The sequence below is a fragment of the Ascaphus truei genome, chromosome 1 (assembly GCF_040206685.1).
Source record: "Ascaphus truei isolate aAscTru1 chromosome 1, aAscTru1.hap1, whole genome shotgun sequence".
Taxonomy (NCBI): domain Eukaryota; kingdom Metazoa; phylum Chordata; class Amphibia; order Anura; family Ascaphidae; genus Ascaphus; species Ascaphus truei.
The window spans coordinates 504298711-504321625 of record NC_134483.1 but is presented as its reverse complement, the minus strand read 5'-3'; the positions used below and the strand labels follow the sequence as shown (position 1 = coordinate 504321625).

Genomic DNA, 22915 nt, shown 5'->3' with positions numbered 1-22915 from the left:
TCCTGCAGGAAACTCACAGAATACTTCCCCTTCTGCAAGAAGGAGAGTACCTGGAACCTGCGAAACCCATCCTTACAGCCGTTAACATTTAGCGTACCGATGCTTAACGCCATTGGTAATCAGGAGTTTTTTGGTTCCCCACAGGTGCTCAGGGTACTATACCCTGAGAAGCCTTTACGTGGTCTCGCATCACTTTTTCAAACTTCAGGGCCCGAATATGGATAGCCCCAGAGATTTTGGCCTTGTGGTTGGCCCTGATGTAAACTCCGAGAGAGTGGAGAATGACCGAGGCATCTTTCCACTTCTCAAGGGCCAACTTCACCTTAAAGTTTTTATGCTTGCAGAGGGTATCCTCTAGGAAAGCATCTAGCTCCTGGGCAGGGATAACAGGGGTCAAAGAGTCCACCGACTCCACGGTGCCAGAAGACTCCTCACTGAGCCCCAACTCCCTAAGCTCCTCTTGACTGAAAGGCTTAAGACCCTCACCCTCCCCTGTGGGGGTCTCTCTCAGTCCTAGAGTGGGTTCCCCCTTCGGTGTTTCCACGAGGGGGTCCACTAAAACCTCCACTTCCAACCCCGGGGTAGGATGTTCAGGGGTATCTGGTGGCGGCATGGCAGAGGCAGCGGTTTCTGGAGTGACCTTTTGAACAAAAAAGGTACCCATTACCCTCCTGGTCTCCTCTATCGCCGTGTAAGTAAATGGAATGTTAGGGGCATCTGCCTCAATCACGGGAGGGCACTCTTCTGTAGGCACCCCAAGGAGAGAGTCTAGCCTGGCAGTCATCTTTGACAAAGACCAAAACTCCCCACTAAGAGGGCTCACGTCAGATAGCCTCCAGTTGAAATCCGAAGTGCTCACTAAAGCATCCCTACCTACACCTGCCTCCCCCTCTCCATCCTCAACCATGGGGGTCAGCCCTAGCCCATCCCCTACTTCTGGTGACGCAAAACCTGACTCCGCCTCAGGTGCGACACTCGAAGACGGTACAGCCGTAGGGGGATCTTGGCTGGCTCCAAAGATAGGTGCATTCAGCAAGGCAAATTCACCGAAGCACAATTCTCCTGGGGATGCTCTCCAACCGGGAGGGGCGTTGAGAGGCACCCCAACGTCTATATCTATGGGCAAGGCCTCATGCTGCTGAGCATTTTGGCCTTCCACCCCAGAGACGCCGGGTACCTTCAGTTGTATTCCCTCCAGAAATTCGAGGGGGGGGGGGGCTGTACGTGTGTAGGATCCGATTTACACTGGCTAATCGTAACCAGTGGGCCGGACAGGACCACCTTTTGCGGAACTGATGTTACGTTCCGCTTCAGAGACTTCAGAAGGTAAACGTAATATGGTTCACCCTCCTCTACCTCCTCAATCACCCTCTTATTTGTTTTAAATTTCCTCTTTCTGGGAATTGATTCCCCAGGAGAGAGTGCCGCTACCTCCATAACAGGAGCTTCCTCCTGCTCCCCCACACTCTGTACGATGCTTAAATTGGGGGTAAGGTGTTCTTGGGGGGGGACAGCGACAACAGAGGGTGACTGTTGTGGGGTGACTTTTCCTTTGTCCCTCTTTGTAGGGGGGAGAGGTTCAGATGTCACTGTTTGAGTTGAGGCAGTGACATCTTCTGTGATCCCAGTGGGGACCTGGGCCCTTGAGGTCTTTTCCTTCTCCCTCTGTTCTTTGGGGAGAGGTTCAGATGTCACTGTTTGAGATGGGCCAGTGACATCTTCTGTGGACCCAGGGGAGGGCTGGGCCCTCAAGGGCTCCGCCGCGGTGGGCGCAGCGGCACAGGGTATTTCCCCTCGGGGGGAGACAGTGATAACAGAGGGTGGTCGCTCCAGGGCGACCCCCTCTCCTTCTCTCCGCTCTCCAGGGAGAGGTGCAGAAGTCACTGTTCCAGATGGGACAGCGACATCTCCTGTGGTCCCTGGAGGGACCTGGGCCCCCGAGGGCTCCGCTGCGGTGGGCGCAGCGGCACAGGGTATTCCCCCTCGGGGGGAGACAGTGATAACAGAGGGTGGTCGCTCCAGGGCGACCCCCTCTCCTTCTCTCCGCTCTCCAGGGAGAGGTGCAGAAGTCACTGTTCCAGATGGGACAGCAACATCTCTTGTGGTCCCTGGAGGGACCTGGGCCCCTGAGGGCCCTGCTGTGGTGGGCACAGCGGTACGGGGTGTCTTGGCAGAGGGAGGGGCGGGTGTAGGAGTTGGGATAGGTCCTCTGTTCCCTTTGGGGCAACTCCTACGAGTGTGCCCCAGCTCCTTGCACAGATAACATCTGATTCCCTCCGTGCCATAGAACACTGTGTACATTATGCCCTCGTAGGGCACCCTAAAAGAACCCTCCACAGATTCTGTGTTCCCCGGCAGCAGCACTTGTACCTGCCGCCTAAATGAGAGCACGTGCCTCAGCGCTCTATCCCTGCAGCCCAGTGGAATTTTTGTTATGGGAGACTTAATGTCTCCCAGGACTTGCAGGTGCAGCCGCATGAGGCTATCTGGGATGAAGGGGGGCACATTGGAGAGAATAATTCTAGTGCCTAACCCCTCCATGGGTTCTACAGGGATGTAAGTCCCCCCTACACTGATGCCTTTCTGCACCAGGGTGTGCTTGGCAGCCAGTGTACGGAGGAAGAAAACGCCTCTCCCGTACATCTTGCTGGCCGCCACCACAGCAGAGGGACCCACAACGTCTGCCACAGCCCTAACATAAATCTCCATGCTAAGGCCAGGTGACATTGGGCACCTCACCCCAAGCTTCCTGCTCAGACAGGGCGTGGCCCCAGCATTGTTATTACTGGGGTCAACGCCTGCAGCTGCCACCTGCGCCCAAATTGGAACTGGGACTGCAGGGGTTAAACTGACAACAGGAGCTGGGGGAGGTGTAGCCAGGGCACTGGAAGTACCAGGCCTAGGGCTGTGGTTATTGCTCCTAGGGGCCCCAGTTTTTGGAGTCCGATGTCCAGGTGTGGCCCCTGTTGCTGCACTAGTCCTATTCCCCCCAGGCATAATGAAATAAGCCTCTAAGTAAGGGGATGAAATAGTGCTTAGGGAGAGAGATGCAGAGAGGTAACTGTCTTTTTAAGAACCAATTAACTATCTCTCTGCACAGGGAGGGAAAAGAAAACAGCTTTTAAAACCTGCTGTAATCTTCTCTTTCTCCCCTAATTATTTAACTCTCTCTCTCTTTCAAGAAACCACACACAAAAATTAAGGTCTTAAAGTAAGACACAGAGCTCCCAATTGCAAATGAAAAAGAAAGAAATCAGGCTTAAATTAAAGTGAAAACTGGAAGTAAAAAACAACCAGAGGTGGGGGAGGGGAGAGGGGTTGAGACTGCAATTTCTGCCAGCCAAAGTGCAGCTTTGCTGGGTTGAAATACAGCAGCCTCTGGGTGAAAACAAAAACGGTTTTTAAACGTGAAAAAAAACCACCCAAACCCTCTACAAAAACCACTGTATACTCACAGTATACTCCCCCACAGATCCACACCAAAGTATACCAAAAAAGAAAGAAGAAAAAAAGAAAGAATACAACCTGATTCTTCAGCAATTGCCTGGGAACTCTGAGTGGAAAAGAAGCAGGCTCCAGCACAGCTACACACAGGAAAACAGGGCCTATGCAGAACCCTTCCTTTTACCTCTGTAAGAGGGGAAGAACCATTATAGGTCTTGTTCCTGCAGCAAATGAAATGACCTCTCAAGTTAAATGGTTTCTTGAAATGTTATAAATGCAAAGACACCACTTTAGGAGGCGGTAAATCAGATATTTGTACATCTAACCATACTGGAGACATATTTCAAATGAAGCATTGCCTGTATTGTGAAGCATAGTATGTTATCCTCCTTTTCGAAAATCCTTGTGGACAACATGTTGGCAAAACCAGAAGACCGCTAAGAGTACGAATATTAAAGCACATACAGTATGAAATAAAGATAGGATTGGAAAATCATAGGGGCTGATGTATCAAATTCTCCCTGGCTGCAAAAGTGGGGCAAAAGTGGTGAAGAAAACTGAGGAGCGATATATAGTATTTGGGACTCAACAATCTGCAAGTTATTTGAAGCGGTTTAACCTTTTTCATTTAACAGTTGATAGAATTCCAGTAAGTTCGCAAAAATGTCGACATTTTTGTCATACCGCTCAGATTTGCAGAGCTGGAATGAAACCACTTCTAAAAAAAACCCTCACATGGTTTAGACACGCGAGAAGGGCTTCCAGATTATGAGAATCTGCCTATCCAAGCAAAAAGGTCTCTTTCTGCATGGAGATGCACGTCTTGCAGCTGCGAGAATATCCCCAGTTGTGTTTGAATAAATATTGGAACTATGGTGGAAAATAGTTTTCATTACATTTGTATTCTTTTATACACACATTTATATGATTGTATGTGTATTTATAATAAATAGTATTTTCAATTTTTGTTTTATAGCAATCTAGTTGGAAATGATTAAACTTTGTGTAGCTGTGCTAGTATACATTGAACACGATTAAATGACTATTAGACAATTTTTTAAGAATAGTCTACCATATAAATGGTGTTTTGCAATTTAATTTTATGCAGAACAGTTCTTATACATTCTATTAATTCATTGATCAGGAACTAGGTCTCATAAATATGTTATATTTCTGTGTTTTGGTCTCCCCCTTTTTCTATCTCCACTTAGAGAAGGTATATCCATGCATATTCATGCATTTCTTCTGTTAATATATTTCTCAATTATTTTTCTAATTATTGTTCAATATTCACTTTTTTAAGCATGTTAATGCATGAATTGCAATTTTGAATCGTTCACATCATAGGGGGAGGGTATAAAAAGGCTTGTGGGACTCTGGCCTGGCAAGAACCCCTGAGGAAGTCACTCAGTGTCGAAACACAATGGATTGGATGCCAGAGGAACTCTGCTTGCACAACGTCCGACACTAGAGAGAGTGGACACCAAACCGGGTCGAGAGCTAAACCGTAAGTGACGTGACGGGAGCTCCAAGAACGAAAGTCCAGTGCTTTGAAAGACTCCGATCGGGGTTTGATTTTAATCCATTTTTGAGAGTGCATCTATTACTATATAACTGGATTTAAAAATGTATTACACTACATGAAAGGTCCAGGTTCAAGGCTTGATATGTACATCTTACATGTGAGTGCATAAGACTTTCCACTTCACATTCTCTATTGGGATTGTATACTTCTTTTGTTTATGTTTGCGCCCCCCTACCTTAGGATTTCATTTCATCTGAATGAGAGGGTGGTTACTAGGGAAGAGCAGCAACCCACAACTAAGGGGTTTGGAAGTATATTTGCTATTGTTAAACACAAAATCGTTTTTCAGTTCACAGATTTCACGCTGTTACCACAAATTATTGTTTTCTTTCCGATTAAATAGCGCCATCTACGTAGTAGACAACCAACATTTAGCTTGTAAGCTCTACAAGTCGGAGAGCACAGCGCTGTGTACACTGTCAGCATTGTGCAAGAAAAAAAAACAACGATATATCATTATATACACCACAAGACTGTACTGATCCAGTGGATTCTGACACTAAACTTACTTCTATGCTCCTAACAGATGTCTTGTGGTGTATTATTGGTATATGGAGTGTTCTCTGAGTGGAGATGCACACCAACTGGGCTTGCAGATGCTTGGTGCACATTCATTGCTGTCCTGCTGCTGCAAACATGCAACCCAAAAATAGCAAAAATCCAATAGCACACCAGTTTAATGTAGAAAAATCCAGACTGGTGTGCGTTTTGCTATGTTTTATTATTGGTACTTTATATTTCATTTGGCAAAGATTCCTGCAAATATAACTTTAATTACTTATTATTCTTCCAAGTCATCTGAGCATCTATTATTATCGTCATTTATTTATAGCGTGCCAACATATGCTGTAGAGCAGTACAATAGGGAATCTATGTTGCTGTGAATAGGCCATGATGATTATACAGGATATGAGGGGTTACAGGTAGCTTCTTGCTTTAATACACATTTTAATGTTAGACCCTTTATATCCTGGTTCCAGTGTACTGCCAATAATAGCATTTTGAAGATGTGTTCCACAAAGTAGACCTCTCAGCTCTCCTTCACATTCTCAAAACTCTTGGTCTTTGTAACAAAGCTCTATCCTGGATCTCCTCTTACCTCTCCCATCGTACTTTCATTGTCTCTTTTGCAACACCTCCTCCTGCTCCTTTATCTATCTCTCTGTGGGGGGGTACCCCAGGTCTCTGTCCTGGACCCCTTCTCTTTTCTCTTTACACACTCTCTAGGTGACATAATCACAACTCTTGGGTTCATCTCTATGCAGACACACAAATTTACTTTTCAACCCCGGACCTGCTGTACAGACCAGTTTCTGAATGTCTTGCCGCTATATTATCCTGGATGGCCCTCCACCAACATAAACTTATCATTTAAAAAACTAAGCTGCTCATATTTCCTCCAAAACCTGGCCGTACTACCTCCTTCCAGAATACTGTTGGAAGTACTAAATCATGCACCCAGAGTGCTGCCTATGGTGTCACACTCTACTCCTCTCTCACATTCAAAAGGTGGTTGAAACCGTCATTTTTTCCTCCGCAATATTACGAAAAGATACGCCCTTTCATCTGTTGCTCGACTGCTAAAACTCTGACTCGGGCCCTCATTCTCTCCAGTCTCGATTACTGTAACCTCCTGATGTCCGGCCTTCCGGCCTCTCACCTGTCTCCCCTACAATCTATCCTAAACGCTGCTGCCAGAATCACTCTACTCTTTCCTAGATCTGTCTCAGCGTCTCCCCTGCTGAAATCCCTCTCCTGGCTTCCGATCAAATCCTGTATCACACACTCAATTCTCCTCCTCACTTTTAAAGCTTTACATTCTTCTGCTCCTTCTTACATCTCAGCCCTAATTTCTCGCGATACACCATCCCGACTCTTTCATTCTGCTCAAGGATGTTCTCTCTACCCCTTTTGTATCTAAAGCCCTCTCCCACCTTAAACCTTTCTCACTGACTGTCCCACACCTCTGGAATGCCCTTCCCCTCAATACCCGACTAGCACCCTCTCTATCCACCTTTAAGACCCACCTTAAAACACACCTGCTTAACGAAGCATATGAGTAGCTCCGCTGATAATGTAAACCTCATACATAAACCTTAGCCCCTTGCAGATGTACTTACCAGAAAACCCCCCTACTGTCTCTGTACGTTCTTCCTACCTACGAATTAGATTGTAAGCTCTTGGGAGCAGGGACTCCTTTTCCTAAATGTTACTTGTATGTCTGAAACACTTCTTCCCATTGTGTTATTTGTATTATTTGTTATTTATATTATTGTAACATGTATTACTGCTGTGAAGCGCTATGTACATTAATGGCACTATATAAATCAAGATATACATACATACATTTACATAGGATCAGTGTGTTTCAGAATTGAAGAACCAAAATATATGTACTGTATACAATGGTAAAAAAGAAACCCTGTGATTGTAGTGCTTAACAGATCCTCACCTTTGCTTTTTCTTTGCTTGGTTTTCCACTTCCATCGGTTCATAGTGTTGATGTCCCAGGTTCCTGTGAGAGAGCGCTCTTCCACTAACACCACCGTCCCCAAGCCTTTCAGGAGAGACTAACACAACACATCAATGGTGGTATGATCCTACTTGATGAACAGCTACACATTGCAAACAATACCTAAGGCTGTATGCAAAAGAGGCAACATAGTTCGTGAAATATAGACTGTTGTGAGTGGCGCTAATAATAAAGAGCAATAAGGAGTTAGCTAATTATATGTCCACCCTCTTTCAAAGAAGGAAAACATTGATTTTTACCTGCAAATTTACAGTTGCAGGCTGGGACATGATACGGTCTTCATCATTTTCATATAGATGTTCTATTCGTAGAAGTACACGGTGGAAATCAGCATCCTGGGTTTTACCTGGGTTGTTACAAAAAAATATTAGCAAAGAAAAATAAGAAGTGATACTAAGGAATGTTATCAAGTATACAGTAAGCATTAGTGGTGCAACCACAGCTGAATTTTGGGACATTGCACGAGACAAGTATTGAAATGTTTCTATGTTGAATAAAGTACACCTTTTAAAGACTGCTGAAAAGATTTTAGCTGCAAATGTAGATGTAACTATGCTCATAGAAATATTTACCATTCTTTCCCCGAAAAGCCGGTCTCTACAAGGTGAGATCAGCCAGCACAAGACCAGAAAGAGATAGGACTCTACTGAAAGAGGTCAAGTCTAACAGAGAGGAAGCCAGTTTAGAGGAGGGCTTGCAGGCAGCAACATATCATGTGCTAGGACTGAAAGGAAGCAGTAGCACTCAAAGGGGACAGAAAAGGGTCAACCAGGTGGCATGTATAACCCAAAAAAGCAATCAGAAAAGGGGTATTAGGAGAGGTCCATATAGTGTGGTCTGGTAGTCTGGTATTTGAGGTAAAAGTAGGGGCCTTTTAGGCAGATAGCAATAATACAGACCACGGAGGCCCTAGAGCAGGGCTCTTCCAAATGCGGTTTGTTTGTGGAGTGGCCCTCAGACCGTCTGCTCAAGAAGTTAAATCTGATATTTCTTTTCACTTTTAAGCTAAAATATTTCTTTTCACTTTTAAGCTAAAACAATAAACCTACGTGATGCAAATTGTTGTGAAGTCATTTTTTGATGTGGCCCCTTAAGAGAGTGAGTTGACGAGTCTGGTGAGGCTGCGAAAGCTGCTGCAGAACAGTGCATTGTTCGTGTTCCGTGATACAGTAGAGGAGGATGTGGTTACAGTGCAGGCCAGTGTGCGGAAAACTGGCTTAACAGACTCAAAGCAGCACGTCCTGTCCTCTTGGCACCAACACCTCCTTCCACCTCTACTGGTTCTGATTGGCAGCAGATACGCATCCAAATGCCAAGGAGAGGAAACACAAGCCAACACTGTACTATACTGGAACCTCAGCTAAGAATAACTCTTGTTGAACCCAGCTAAGGATTGAAAGGCTATGGAGAAGATGCACAAAGGGAATGGTTCCCGTAATCCGATTAGATTCTGTAGTTGTTACTGTACGTAAGAGGGCTATTGTAAAAATTGTTCGTTTTCCACCCTTTTCATTTTTGCTACACTTGACCATTTTTAGAAACTCCTCATACAATCCTAGGTGTGAGCTTAGTTTTGCATCAAGTGGGTGAGTTGCGAGTCGTTCGCACATCAACACTAAACCCCACAGAATTTTGTGTATCAAAATACTATTAAAAATATTAAGCATTTCATTGTATTCCCCTTAACATGATATCATATGCATTTAAAAAGCAGGAAGGAAAAACAAAATTTACTACAAGAGGAAGCATCTCTACATAAGCTCAGCAATGAAAAATATAGTAAAGGTGGCCTTAGAGGGTGCACTTAGAGGAACAGGGAGAGCGAAAATCAACGGGGGCGGGGGATTGGGAGGAAAAAGTCCCTTATTCAGTGTACAACCTCTAACGGGGAGGGGGCACTTTACGTGCTAGAAATATAGCGAATTTGGGTACTAATGACCCACGAGACGAGGCAACTAAGATGTTGGTAGCAATGGAGGTGACATGTGGTAGGACCACGAGAAAGAAAAAAGAAAACCACGATACTGCGTGGTAAAATGAGTGTATATAAAAACTAACCTTTATTGGAGTAATGAATAAAATAAAGAGTGGAAAGAGTGTTATATCCATGGCGCTCGGCACATATATCAAAACATATATAAAGGATATGTGCCGAGCGCCAGGGATATAACACTCTTTCCACTCATTCTTTCTGACCTGGGGTCAGAGTTATATCATAGGCAGCCAGCCACTCTTTCCAAGTGAACTTATCTATTTTCTATATTTAACGGCCCCGATCAGCTCCGACAGCAGCTCTACACTTTTTACATTTTAGATTGGTGATGGGTCACAGGTGGGGAATACTCCAGGGGTATTTAAGGGAGAACACAAGGGTACAAGCATTGCACGGGTGGCAATTATCTAAGGAAGGGGCAGTGTACCTGAGACATTATTATGTCTGCTATAAGCATGGAGTAAAGTCTTAGCAATCTTTTTTGCAACTAAAACTGTGTGCCTCCATCTTTTGTGTGATATAATATAAAAGTTATTTCACCTCTATATAAGAGATACAAATATTCATATACAATAGTAAACTTATTTTTTTTTTAAATAAAAGTCTTTCCAGCATTAACTTTGTAGCATTATCATGTAAAAACCATATAGAGAACACGAGGCATGATTTACTTTTCATGGGTCTCTATTACAGGTACTGTATACCATATTGAGACACTTTATGGGCTTCCCAGTGTTTGACATCAGGAATGCTCATATACATTATCACTCCTAAATTGGCATTGTACATTTATCTAACTCTATATTTAACTAAGTCATGACACATTTATCCAGGAAATTAAATGCGAAATCAATATCATAAGCTAAGAAAGTACACTTTTAAAAACTACACTATATACATGGAAATTAACGATTACTATTTTTAAAATATTATGAATATCTGGATTTTGGCTTTGAAAATAGAAAAAAAACTAAATTATAAAAAAAAGATATATCCCTCATGAACTTCTTGGGATTAGCCACCAAAACTGAAAGGGGCAAGTCCACCTTCGAAGACATATGGAAGGTTCCCCCTTCCTGACGTACATGCTATAAGGGTCACATCCCAGCCCGACGTTATTCCTACATTAGTCCCAACTGAAGGGTTAAAGTGAATGGGCTGGAAAGCTTCTCGGGGAATATCTTGTCTCGGTAAGTATGGCCCTTTATGGGGCCAGAAGCATTAGCATGCATCTTCTTCATTAACTAGGACACAGGGAAGGTACACTGAGATATCAATCTTAGTCACGTTTATTGCCCTAATATGCCACAATTTGATAGTTGTTTTACTTCATGACCAGCTCTAATTTAATTTTGTAGGGCATTTCCACTTTAGAAGTACGGTCCCTTCCTGAGGTACACTGAACATTAACAGCTTCCTAATAGTAAGTGGTTGATGTCCATACTAAAGGGATCACGGCTACAGTTGGGATTTTCAATGCATAAAGTAACAACAATTCTTTTTACATCTTCAAACTATCCGTATGAATCCCATTTGGTTGCGTTAACTGTAAAGACCACTATCCAAAAATGCTTAAAATAAAACAGTTCCTACCTTTATGTATCTGCTGAAGGTGTTCTGTATGGTTTGAAACATATTTCCAACCAGGAATACTTAAAATCTGAAGGTGCACATTTGGCGGCAGAGTAATGGGAATGTCGGGGATTCCATCAAGATTTTCTTTCCTTGCTGGTTCACCTCCTGTCGGAAACATATGTAACATCCCTGGCATTAACCATGAAGCTCTACTGCGTGCCTCGATCTGCACTGCAGCAGCCACTTCAAGCAAATGACATAATCGCAAATAGATTAAAAAACAAAAAACAAACAAAAAAATATTAATTTCTATTTGCAGACAAAAAACGTGTTTTACTTGTATACAAGTCAAATATATATTCAATATTTTAATAATGTATTTGCAGTAACCTTTTTAGCCAACGTGCTGAACTGCTGATATAGAGCAGAAATAATGTTCACCAGAGGAAAAACTGGTTTTAAAAAAAAAAAAAAATGATCTGTGTTTGTCTACATTTAAAACAATAAATGATACATAAAAATGACAATAAGTACCAATTAGTGATGTGGAAACTTTTAGATAACAATGCAAAATTTGCTTCTTTTTTTCTTTTGCTTCGCAGAAAAAACAAACTTTGAAAGAAGTTCAACAAGTAAAAATCTCCACATCCCGAAATATGGGGTTTCCAGGACAGAGAAGAGGAGGTGACAGACACACACGAGCCATATTTAAATCCATTGGTTTATATACCTCCCAAAACACTCATCTCTACAACACGTGGAGAGATATCTATAAACACACCGTAGGTAACTGGAAATTAAGTACATTTAAATATGCAAAAATCTCAATTAATATGGAAATATGCTTACTTCCCAGGTACTCTCTATATTGCATGTTACCCATACATGTATATTGTATGCATTGTATTCCCAATATCTCCATGTTCTATGTTCTATAGAAGAGAAATTTGGTTAATATATACAGTAAGTTAATGGGTACTCTACTAAATAGGTCTCTCGCTCTCAAACTTTTTTGAAACTTCATGCAAAACACCGGCGAAGTAAACGTGGAAATAGTGGCCCATCTCTAGCAATATACGGGGAGACTACAATGAATTACCTGTTGATTGACTAAACATCACCAGTGGTCTATGTTCGAGAGCCATCCCAATTCTCTGATACAACGAACCAGTGACCGCTTTAGATCCCAGCATCAACCAAATGGTTGGCCTAACTACAGAAGTGTCGTTTAATGTAAGATTATAATTCAGGTCCCATTCAAGGTTGTTCCACAATCGTCTATGCAGCATGATCTAAGAAATGAAAAAGCAACAATAAAACGGTAGTTATCCTACATTGCTTCACATGGAATGGTTAAATGTCCTGTTCTCCCAATACTTTTTCGGAGGTTGGTTTTGTACCTCCACTTGACCATTGTCTTGACTGGTGACTCCATGTGACCTTTCTGCAAGAAAGACAAGCCGTGTGCTGTCATCTTCTATATAGGACGTGTGAACCATTGGATAGTAGTTCTAAGGAAAGAAAAGGTTCATCAGCATTTTATGTTAAGTGATGAGTTAAACATATCTAATGAAAAAACATGCACCATTTCCAGATGTGCAGTGATGAGGGTGGAGTTCCAAATTTGCTAAATAAAACCTCAACTTCACTATTTGTCCCAAACAGAAAAGTATTATAGAATGTCAAAATAATGTGACTGCAATGAAAAATGTATTTGCGGTTAAAATGAAAATATACAGATTCTAGATTTTTTTTCCAGTTTAATCTACAGTTAAGATTTTTTAGTGTGTAGGCGGTCACTGCAGCAGGAATTCAACCGCAAACGTGAATAGTTAAAATCAGCTTTATTAAACTAGAATGCTGCGCATCACAGAGATCACTCTGACGCGTTTCGTTCCCGTGTGGAACTTTATCAAAGAGTAATGGTCTCTTACACTGGTGTCAAATATATACATGGATTCTTATCCTGATTGGTCAACACTTAATTGTACACAGGCAATAGCAATCAGTGGGTTGTGTAATTGATGTTGGGAGGATCCTGTACAGACTACAGTGTATGTGATTATTCAACAACATTGGTAAAGGTGACAAGTAAAAATACAAAATAACATATAAATTAAAATCACAAACAGTGAATTGCAGCATCTATGATATCAATATATATCATATACAATAAAAATGAATAAGGGTTTGAAGAATCATTAAATCATAACATTATAGTTCTATGGAGAATGACAATAACATGAATTATAATGTATAATTGCAATTTTTTTATAGTTGGTACCCTCTGTGCCTTCCATATATTAGTTTTCATAATTGTATTGTCATTCTCCATAGAACTATAATGTTATGATTTAATGATTCTTCAAACCCTTATTCATTTTTATTGTATATGATATATATTGATATCATAGATGCTGCAATTCACTGTTTGTGATTTTAATTTATATGTTATTTTGTATTTTTACTTGTCACCTTTACCAATGTTGTTGAATAATCACATACACTGTAGTCTGTACAGGATCCTCCCAACATCAATTACACAACCCACTGATTGCTATTGCCTGTGTACAATTAAGTGTTGACCAATCAGGATAAGAATCCATGTATATATTTGACACCAGTGTAAGAGACCATTACTCTTTGATAAAGTTCCACACGGGAACGAAACGCGTCAGAGTGATCTCTGTGATGCGCAGCATTCTAGTTTAATAAAGCTGATTTTAACTATTCACGTTTGCGGTTGAATTCCTGCTGCAGTGACCGCCTACACACTAAAAAATCTTCATTGCAATTCTTGGCGGAGCACGCAGGCCACTACACGGAGCTGGGAGCTGGTTTCTACTTCCCTTGCTGATGACTGCGCTTGGATCCGCCCCTCGCACTCATTCCAGGGCTACTCAGGATCGCTGATTTGGCAGTGCAGTTTTCATTCACCCACAGCATAGCTGTCGGCCCTCGGGGATGACGTCACGAACCAGCACGACGCTCGAGGAGACGGGACCGGCCAGGCACAGGCAGTGAACAGACCGGGTCGGTTCAGGGCAGCAGGTGATAGTTTCGTGAGTACACGGGAGGGGTAGCTTATGGTTGCCTCTTTCCCTGTCTCTATACCTTTCCCTGTGCAATAGCCCCCTACCCGGGTTTTATCTCTCATTCTGCCGCATGCTGCTGCTGTTGCCGGTCCCCTCACACAGGATCTTCATGTCTGTGTAGCGGCCTTTATTGCTCTATATGTGTCTGACATTGCTCATATACACCCCGATTTACTTATGGATTTTTAGAAGCACCGGACTATAGGGGTTCATTCCCCCACAATCACCATTTAATCTACAGTTAAAAACACTTCATTAAAATCTTCCTGCTGCAAAACCAATGCAAAAAAATTGCACCAAGTGAAGAAAACATCAAGTGCTTTCATGCAGCAGTCCTGGTTTCACCTTTTTTTTGTTTGATTTACTTTATGCAGCATGTGAGTACCTTTAATAAAAAATAATTACCCAAGCTGCCGATCGATAGGCCACAAACAGCATATTGGCCTCTTTAAATGTCCGCCTTCTGACTCTGTGTTTTCAGTCTGTGAAATACTACAGCTGCAATGTAACATTATATAACTAAGTGTTACACATTATTGTTAAAGCTTTTAGAGTAATAGAGAGTCTGCCCTGGGAACACTGCAAGCAATCTGTTTGTGATGCTTTGTTGCTAAAGGCCAGAAAAATGCACTGCTGCTCACAATACAGCAATATATAGGTACCTAAATGCTACCCATGACAGATAGTTCGTGGGCAGGGAGAGTTGGTTTAGAAACTCCCTTCCTTCAAGTAGGTTCACTCCGTTTCTAACAGGCTTATCATAGCTGTTGTATCCATTCGCTGCATACCTATTTTTGCTTATATCTTGTATATAACAAGGACTGTCAGTCATGGGTATCATTTAGGTACCTATGTACTGCTGTATTGTGAGCAGCAGTGCTGTTGCGCTTGGGACACAATTATAAACCTCTATAAATGTATATATTGTGCTAAAGTTTATTTTAATTACTACAGATTACCATATCATTCCAGTGAGTTTTTGAGTGTGTACTATTAGCATTGACTAATCTAGTACCCTCTATCCCTGTTCAGATTGTAGAGGGTCTAGGAGAGAATAGGTGTTGAGAAAATGGAGCAAGCGAGAGAATACAAGACGTTCAAGGAGTTTAGAGGCAAAAGGCAGGAGGGAGACCGGTCGATAGTTAGAAAGACAGGTAGGGTCAAGCTTGCTGTTTTTGAGTAATGGTATGACTGTTGCATGTTTGAAGGAGGATGGAAAGGTTCCAGAGCAGAGGGAGGAGTTAAAAATGTGTGTGAGCGTAGGGATTATAGTAGGAGCAAGAGGTTTTAGGAGATGGGAGGGAATGGGGTCAAGAGGGCAAGTGGTAGAGGGAGAAGAGGCGATCAACAGCGACACATCCTCTTCTGAGACAGTGGAAAAAGAGTCAAGGAAGGCAGGAGGAGAGTTAGGAAGAGGTGTAGGATGGGAGGAAGAAACACAGGGGATGTTCTGCCGTATGGATTCCACCTTTTCCTTAAAATAGTTAGCAAAATCCTGAGCGGAGATGGAGGAAGGAGAGGCAGCTGAGGGTCGTTTGAGTAGAGTATCAAAGACAGAGAACAGTCGGCGTGGGTTAGACTTGTGCATATTCATTAGTGAAGAAAAGTAGGCTTGTTTAGCTTGTGAGAGGGCAGAGTTGAAACAGGATAACATAAATTTGTAGTGAAGGAAGTCTGTGAGAGTATGCGATTTCCTCCAGAGGCGTTCAGAGGAACGAGTGGAGGAACGCAGCATGCGCGTGTGGGAATTTAACCAGGGTCTAGGGTTAGAAGGGCGAGGGCGGCAGAGAGAAAGATGAACATTTTCCATACCCTAGCCACGCTGTTGCAGACATATGTCTTAAACGGTCTCATTTGCATTTGATATCCGTTATCGTCTGTGTAAATCATCTGGTCGGTCTGTAAATCCGTACTTGTTCTTAGAACCGACTCCCGATTGAGCTCCAAAGGACCAATTCTATAATGCTGCTCGATGTGGTGGCAAAGTAGCATCTTGTCATACTCTTCTGGGACATTGTAGATTCTTGAATATATTGCATAGATGTAATTCTGCGCAGTGATGTTGCTAAGATAATTAAAGATGAAAAATTAAATACCAGTAAAGAGACTGTTACATAGCTTTAAATGGACCAGCAAGAGAGTATTTTTTTTATAAATTATAATGTGCAGGGTATTCCCAACCTCACAGCAGGTCTCTTCCTCTGTTCTGTGTCAGTACCCCAAATTACACAAAGAAGGTATGAATTGTGACAACAGCTGCTAAGAAAGGCTTTTTATATATATTTAGACTAATTACCTATAAAAAGGACCACCAGTTACTTTGAAAAGGAATATTCACATTAAGGTATACAGGGTATGTGTGAAGCCAATTTCCAGAATACAATAAGGTCACTGTAGTATTTATACAAGAGCAAGGTCTTTATACGATATAGCAGATGTTATTACTCATTAAATAACACGTGTGTTATCTGCTTAACTGTGGTTTTCAATAGCACTAGAGTTACACGCACCAGTGTTAACGCAACACATTGTATTAACATGTGAAACACCCGCTACATCTGTATGTGATTTAAGGCTTCATTTAGAAACATACAAAAAAAATGCCTTTTATAATATGTTGAAATATTGTAATGAATACATTTCCTTTTTGCTTGATACTGATAAAACTTAGAAACAAACAGTAAATAGAGAAATCCGAGGCTTCACCTTTAAAATGGACAATATTCAACAATCACTAGTGGCCCAATGTTATTATTATTATAATTGTATGCAGTGATGAGTTAGATTTTCAATGGCCACCATGGATGGGAGAAAATATCAAAGAGGAATAATTCTCTCCTTTTATTCTCAACCTCTAAAGAACCAAAAATGTACATTGAACGTTCAATGTGCAATACAACCAAAAAATATGTATTACCTGTAAAAATACTGTCTAACTTCAGTTACCAGTTTCCCAACTACAATTTCCAGTCCTACGGCTTTTGTTGTTGGAACAGCCGATCCATTTGGAGTGAACAGATAGTTATCCGAAATAGGCCCTGTCTTGATATCTCCATTGGCATGATATTCCAGAAATTCTTGGGTTATTCGCACAGTGCGATTTCTCTCTCTGAATATTCACCATAAGATAAAATGTTATTAGAGTGAAAGGACTTTTTCATCTACTTATACGGAACCCACATATATTGCAATGCAGAACATTAAGAAAACAGAATCACACGAACAATAAGAACAGGTCATTAAACTAGTTGTACAGGTACATAGTCAATGGATCAGATTACACAAGTGTGATGACTATGGTTCCTAAAACATACAAAAAGCGATGCTACGTCAGCATAACGATCATATCAAATATTTAGGCTGTATTGATGGAAATCTAATGAAAACCAAAAGTTGTAGGTTAGATTACTGGTTTACATTTTTATAGCTGTGGTCTGTGGTCTGTGATCGTGGCTGACATGATATCACACATGCAGTTAGGGTGTGAAAATACCTAGTACAGTATTTAGATTCCACGGAGTGGGCTGTTTACCTTCTATGATAGTTTCTATGAGACGTAGCTGCCCACTGTAACCGCAAAACATTTTACTTGTGAAAAGTAGAGGTCTTATTTTCCTGGACAAAAGTCATACTTCTTGAAAGTGACCAGCTTACCAAAAACAGTTATCTAGATCAAGGGTGGCCAAGTCTTCGCAGTCTTCGACTTAAACCGAGCCCCTGATTTGAGCCACTTGTGCTGAAGGACACCTGTCCTGTTGGTGGCCCCTGTGGTCTGGAGTTGGCCACTCCTGAGCTAGAGGTACTGATGGCTGACCTGAATAATTATAACAAACTCCTGATTAAGGCATTATCTCCAGGGCCTCACAAGTAAATAGTGCCCACAGGAAATGAATAAATTGAACCTAAATAATTATCAATCACGTGCATTTCGTTTGTTTCATTTAGTGGCATCAAGAGGGGATGATGTGACACTAAATACAGGAGTATAAATACTTTTCTTTCCTCCGGATTATGAACTATTATCCAACTCCTGAGATGATTTCAATGTGCACATACACATTTCATTGCATCTCCTTTGGCAATTCATTCTTACAATTAAATGGTATGGTGCAGTTGGATATGACCACTTATCTTACCTGTCTGTTATGCTGTGCAATAGGTTAGTGTTTTGGTCAATCAACACTGTGTAGCAGTCATTCAACACAGGAATTAAGCGCTTTGGGTGCTTTGATTTATTTCTTGTTAATTGTCTGACAAATTTCACCAGCCTTCCAACAACAATGGGGCCATTGCTTGTTGCAGTGTTCCCAGGTTTTATACTGTATCTTCTATAACCAAGGCCATTGAGAGAAACAAGCACATACAAATCAAACGCATAGGTCGATTCAGTTGAGTTGTGAACCTGCAAGTTGGCCGAAACAAGTCTGAAATTAATGTTCGGCATTTTTACCAAAATGCCGATTTATGCTGGTTACAGATACCTGCCTCATACATTTTGATTGGATATGTCAACAAGTATGTTGAAAGCAACAGTTAACTGGTGCAAGAAACCTACATTTCAATAGTAAAAGCCAAATGTTAACTACCACATCCGAAAACATGAAAAAACAAAGCATTTCAATTATTTGTTTTACCAGGAAGTAATACATTGAGAGGTACCTCTCATTTTCTGTCCTTGGGACAGAGTTATAATGGACAAAGTCAGTGATAGATAGGAGATAAACTCCCGAATACCGTGCTCAGCTAGGTGGGAATCTTTGCAAAATTATATGCAGATAATGTATCAAAATAGTGTTCTAACATCCAGGAGGGAACAATCTTCTATAGCATGTACACCGTTTAATCCATAAGATTAACCCCTTCCTGTGTCTGCAGGACCTGTATCTCCAGGTGAAGTCAGTGATAAATGTCTGACTACCTGAGAACAGTGTATAGTCCCCTAGGAAGCATATGGGTACATAAGGATTAGCCCCCAGCCGTAATGAACAGGCTGGGGTACTCACGGTTGTGGAAGTGGATGTTCCTTCAGCGTGCGTCACGCTAATGATCAGCATATGTTGAAATCCTCAAAGAGGTAGGAGCGGAGCACAGCGGAGTGGATGCAGGGGCTGAACACCAGGGTAGATAAAAATCCTTTATTCCACGATCAACATCATGGTAGTGGATAGACAAACTTCTCTTACGCGTTTCAGGCTTTCACCCTTTGTCAAAGAGACCCCTCTTTGACAAAGGGCGAAAGCCTGAAACGCGTAAGAGAAGTTTGTCTATCCACTACCATGATGTTGATCGTGGAATAAAGGATTTTTATCTACCCTGGTGTTCAGCCCCTGCATCCACTCCGCTGTGCTCTGCTCCTACCTCTTTGAGGATTTCAACATATTATAATGGACAAATACAGGGTTACAAATACATAGTTACAAGGAGTGAAATGGGTTATACAGTACATTATATACAAGACATTGCATGTACAGGTAATGATAACATATATTATAGGCATATATAACAGTTACAGACCAGATTAAAATGTGAGACAGCTATAGTTTTTAAAGAACTTAGACTGATGGTGGCTGTGAGAGTCTCCGGCAGGTTGTTCCAGTTTTGGGGTGCACGGTAAGAGAAGGAGGAACGGCCGGATACTTTGTTGAACCTTGGGAGCATGAACAGTCTTTTGGAGTCAGATCTCAGATGATAACTGCTGCGTGTGGTAGGGATGAGGAGCTTGTTCAGATAGATGGGTAGCTTGCCCAGAAAGTATTTGAAGGCAACACAGGAAAGGTGAACTTTGCACCTAGACTCTAGTGATGACCAATATAGTTCTTTGAGTATTTCGCAGTGATGTATGTTGTAATTGCATTGGAGAACAAAGCGGCATATTGAATTGTGGAGGGTATCAAGTTTGCCAAGGTGAGTTTGGGGTGCTGTGCCATAGGCCCGGGCCATGGTGCCTTCGCCTGCGCGGAGGCAGGCGGAGGCTGTGGGAAAGCAGGTGTTTTCCCTGTCCATGGTCGACGGGCGTTCCTGGGGGCGTCACGGAGCTGGTTCGCCCTCATTGGGCGAACCGCTGACGTGACCTGTGTGTCGTGCCAAGAAATCAGTTTCAACTGATTTCTTGTGCAAAGCGCGCCGCCTCCGCCCGCACGGTCTATGGGCGCGATCAATGCCTTAAGGCAATCTGATCACGCCCCGTGCGTACACCTCCGCACGGTCTCCCACACCATGGACTCAGCCATATACTATGTCCCCACTGTCTATAATTGGCATCAGCATCTGCTGTGAGATACGCTTTCTGACCAGCAGACTTAGGGAGGATTTGTTCCTGTGAAGTACACCTAGTTTGGCATAGGTTTTGGATGTCAGGGATGTCAATGTGCATTCCAAATGTTAAATGGGAGTCAAACCATATGCGCAAATATTTGAAACTAGTAACAGGGTAACAAAGAAAGAGTTCCCAGCACTCAAGTAGAAAAATGCGTGAAAACGACACTAGATGGTATGCAAAAAATGTTTACTATCAAAAATAAATACAGATCTGGCAAACAATATGCAATGGACAATGATGCTATTCTAGTCTATATAGTCAAACCACAACTGGTATCCAGATAACATACTGTGTGTAATAGGCAAACAAGGAAGGGAGGTAAGGGAAAACAAGGAGGGGAGGGGGATAAAACAGGGGAATAAGGGGGGCAACGTAACGTTTCGGGGCTCCAAGCCCCTTCTTCTGGCCCGTTCCCAGAGACCAAAATGATCCTGGTACTTCCCTTACCGCTATAGAGCAAGAACTCCCTTCAAAAAAAGCAAATGACAAAGCTAAAATAACCCTGCAATGTGTGCAACAATCTATCTACTAGTAATGTTTCAGCCACAATGTAGCAAATTTATCCAACTGACAAAGCTGAAGAAATCCTGCAATAAGTGCAACAATAACTATATGTAATGTAGCAAACTTAACACACTGATTCTGAACAACACTAGCATTAATACACAAGGGTTAATAGTCACTTATGTCCAAGTAAAGAACAGCCCTGACAACACTTGTCAGGTGACCACACACTATGAGACCCAAAAGTATAGTAACGTGTTACTGAGAGCAGGCAGCACAATTTCTGGAAGTGCTCGGTTAGTATTAGAGTTGGTTCTGATCTGTAGGTCCTTCATTGGAAGCGTTAGAAATTTAGCCTCGGTCCCAAATACTGTACCATTGTTACAGCCTTGTCACTTACTGCAGCAAGTCAGGTCCACATTGGTTGCTTAGTTTTAATTTGAGGAGTGCTTGTGTAATCTCCTCAGATACTGGGATAAATTTAAAACTGTGAGCAGTGTTGGGAGAGGATGGAGCTACATGGGTACTCTCAGATTGAGTTTCATGTATGTAGTTCGGGTTGCATTTCGCTAATAAATTAGTAGCACACCCCACAAAGTATTCATTGAATGCATTTGCAATGTCAGTGGGGTTTGTCAGAGTAATATCCTCCTTAATGATATTACATGGTTGTTGATGGCTAGAAGGCTGGAATATATTGTTGATAACCTTCCAGAAGTTAGCTGGGTTTGATGTATTCTTATGAAGATTGTCATAAGAAGATTGTGCATAACAAGAGACAGGGGAGCCCAATGCTACATCCCATTGACAAAACATATATGGTAAAAAGTATAACGTTAAATACTTCAATAATAATATTAAATACTTGGTTATTTAGTTAACCCTTTGGCCAAAGCGTCATAAGCCTGCATACCAACGCCAAGGTATAACCAAAAATGCAGGTCCTACACTACACTGAAGGTGCTTTTTTGGACGTTGCAGTCTACTACCAATCCATTTCTACGTTTTCTCGGGGACCCTCCCTGTACCTACCGGGGAAGATGGGGTAGAAACGTGGAATGAGCACACGCGGGGCGTGATGGAAGAGTGGTCGTGCACCGATGTAGTAAAAAGACAGAGACTCATAGAGTGCCTGCAGCCCCCGGCGGCCACTCTGATCGGAATACACCGCGAACAGTACCCCGATCTAACCTCTCACTTGATGATAGAGTTCCTGGCCGAAGCCTATAGCGCGAAAGAGGATGACGGGGCCTTGTGGGCCAAGTACTATGCCATAAACCAGAAGGAGGGGGAAGAGATATCCGCCTATATACACACCGTGTGCAAATATCTCTCGGACCGCTGCTGCATTATAAATACGTGCTACCCTCCCAGATGAATGAGTATCTCCGGAAGCAGAACCTCCGCGGATCCAGTCCTTCTCACCCCATAGCCAGCATGATTCGTGATCACCTCACCCGGGGGCCCCCCACTTCGTTCATCCAACTACTGCAACAGGTGAAGGAACACGAGACGCATCTAATGCTTCACTCCCCTCAGAGGCCGAAAGTTAGCGGTAGCGCTAAATCCAGAGGAAGTATGGAGAAGCAAGAGGAACCACCGGACCAGCCTGGCTCTGAGAAACCGCCTTTCGCGGGACGGTCATCCCCTCCGCCTGATCGCCGGGCTATCCCCAGAGATATGTCCTGCTACAAGTGCGGGAAGCGGGGCCATCTATCCTACGATTGCCGCCTGGGCACTTCTCGACCCCGGATCCCCTCACCCCAGAAGTTCCCGTCCCAGGCTATGGTCTGCGGGGTGTATGCGACGGATGTAGACACAGACGAAACCCCGTCCGGAGGGGCGAACCGGTAGAAGATGGTAGTTG

General features: G+C 42.6%; 1 protein-coding gene across 2 annotated transcripts in view; it reads right to left on the bottom strand.

The window, feature by feature from the left end:
* MAN2B2 (mannosidase alpha class 2B member 2) overlaps positions 1-22915 on the bottom strand; it is a 61148-nt gene that overhangs the window by 15435 nt on the left and 22798 nt on the right. The window contains exons 11-18 of one of the 2 annotated variants that reach the window (XM_075569718.1): positions 18362-18627; positions 17143-17334; positions 16038-16290; positions 12531-12641; positions 12230-12422; positions 11149-11319; positions 7802-7908; positions 7482-7599 (exon numbers count right to left, since the gene is read on the bottom strand). In XM_075569718.1, coding sequence (XP_075425833.1) covers positions 7482-7599; positions 7802-7908; positions 11149-11319; positions 12230-12422; positions 12531-12641; positions 16038-16290; positions 17143-17334; positions 18362-18627 — 1411 coding nt within the window. The remainder of the gene's footprint in view (positions 1-7481; positions 7600-7801; positions 7909-11148; positions 11320-12229; positions 12423-12530; positions 12642-16037; positions 16291-17142; positions 17335-18361; positions 18628-22915) is intronic. The other variant, XM_075569727.1, reaches the window with a different exon arrangement.